Raw genomic sequence first — 1,187 nt, forward strand, 5'->3', positions numbered from 1 at the left:
GAGATCATGACATTTGATTGATAAATCAAAGGCCAAGATCTCATGAGGAGATCTTAGGAAGGGTCCTCATTAGTAGAGGATCCCAACCCGAAGATTTCACTTGATAATGTGTTCTCTTGATAATGGTATCTAGCTCTTAATTTGTACAATATCTCAATTAAAAAAAGCTTTTACATGATTTAATGATCTTTTTTAGTTCCCCGTTCCAATATGAAATAGATCTGAAAACAGTAGATATCAGAACTTTGATAAGTGATTCTTAAACAGTTTCAAAATAAGAACAAAAATAATCCCAAGTATATTGGGATAACAGAATCCAAAAAAAAAAGGAGCAAAAAATTATCCTTTTGCCGGCAACCATCTAGAATTGATGCAAAGTATCCAGCTCATAAGAGAGCTTTCCTCTTAACTTTCCTAAAGAGAATCAGTCCAACGGCCCTCTTCACTCTTTACATATAATAATAAATAATCAATTTTTTATTTAAAAACATCCCAATCATTCATATATAAAATCGACCGTTGCCCTTCCTCTCTCTCTCTCTCTCTCTCTCTCTCTCTTCAATGGCAGCCATCTCCGAACAAGATCAAATGGGCTGCTGCGTATTCCTCCGCTTGCCGTCCTACGCAGCTCGCCATGGCTACCGAGCTCTCGCAATGGACGGCCACGATTCATCATCAGAAAACAAGCCAACGGTGCAAGTAATTGTGGGCAAAGAGAAGAGAGTGTTCTTTGTAGACCCTTTCGTACTTAGAAAGGATCCTTTTAGAGTTTTATTTGAAACGGTCAGAAAAGAGAAGGGTGAAAAAGACGCAATCTTCGTGGATGTTGATTCCATTCTCTTCGAGCACATGCTTTGGTTAGCCTACAATGAGGCTTCTTCTCTGTTTGAGCTCAATCTGGAGGAGATTATAGAGTTTTATTCGCAGGATTAATTGAGTAGCACTATGCAATTACTTTTCTGTATAAAGTTTAATAATAATTTCCGGGGAGTTATTTGTAGAACATGGAGCCAAGTAATGTCTTATTGTTGTATCCAATCCTCTGCGTGGCATTATTTGGATAAAGAGCTTAAATTAGTCTAATAGAGATTGTGCAATTCAGAAGTTCGGGGATTTATATGTGTTTCACTAACCGGTTGGCCTCTCATATAGCTATTACCAAGGAAGAATTAACGGAGGAGCTCTTA

The 1,187-nt window shown here is 37.7% G+C and overlaps 1 protein-coding gene across 1 annotated transcript; it reads left to right on the top strand.

Moving 5' to 3' along the window:
- Window positions 1–561: 561 nt before the first annotated feature.
- Window positions 562–933, top strand: LOC109828685. Its single transcript, XM_020395627.1, has one exon. The coding sequence runs from the start codon at window positions 562–564 to the stop codon at window positions 931–933; it is 372 nt and encodes a 123-aa protein (XP_020251216.1).
- The last annotated feature ends 254 nt before the right edge of the window (window positions 934–1,187 follow it).

Source organism: Asparagus officinalis, unplaced genomic scaffold (genome assembly GCF_001876935.1).
Source record: "Asparagus officinalis unplaced genomic scaffold, Aspof.V1 AsparagusV1_Un3517, whole genome shotgun sequence".
NCBI lineage: Eukaryota > Viridiplantae > Streptophyta > Magnoliopsida > Asparagales > Asparagaceae > Asparagus > Asparagus officinalis.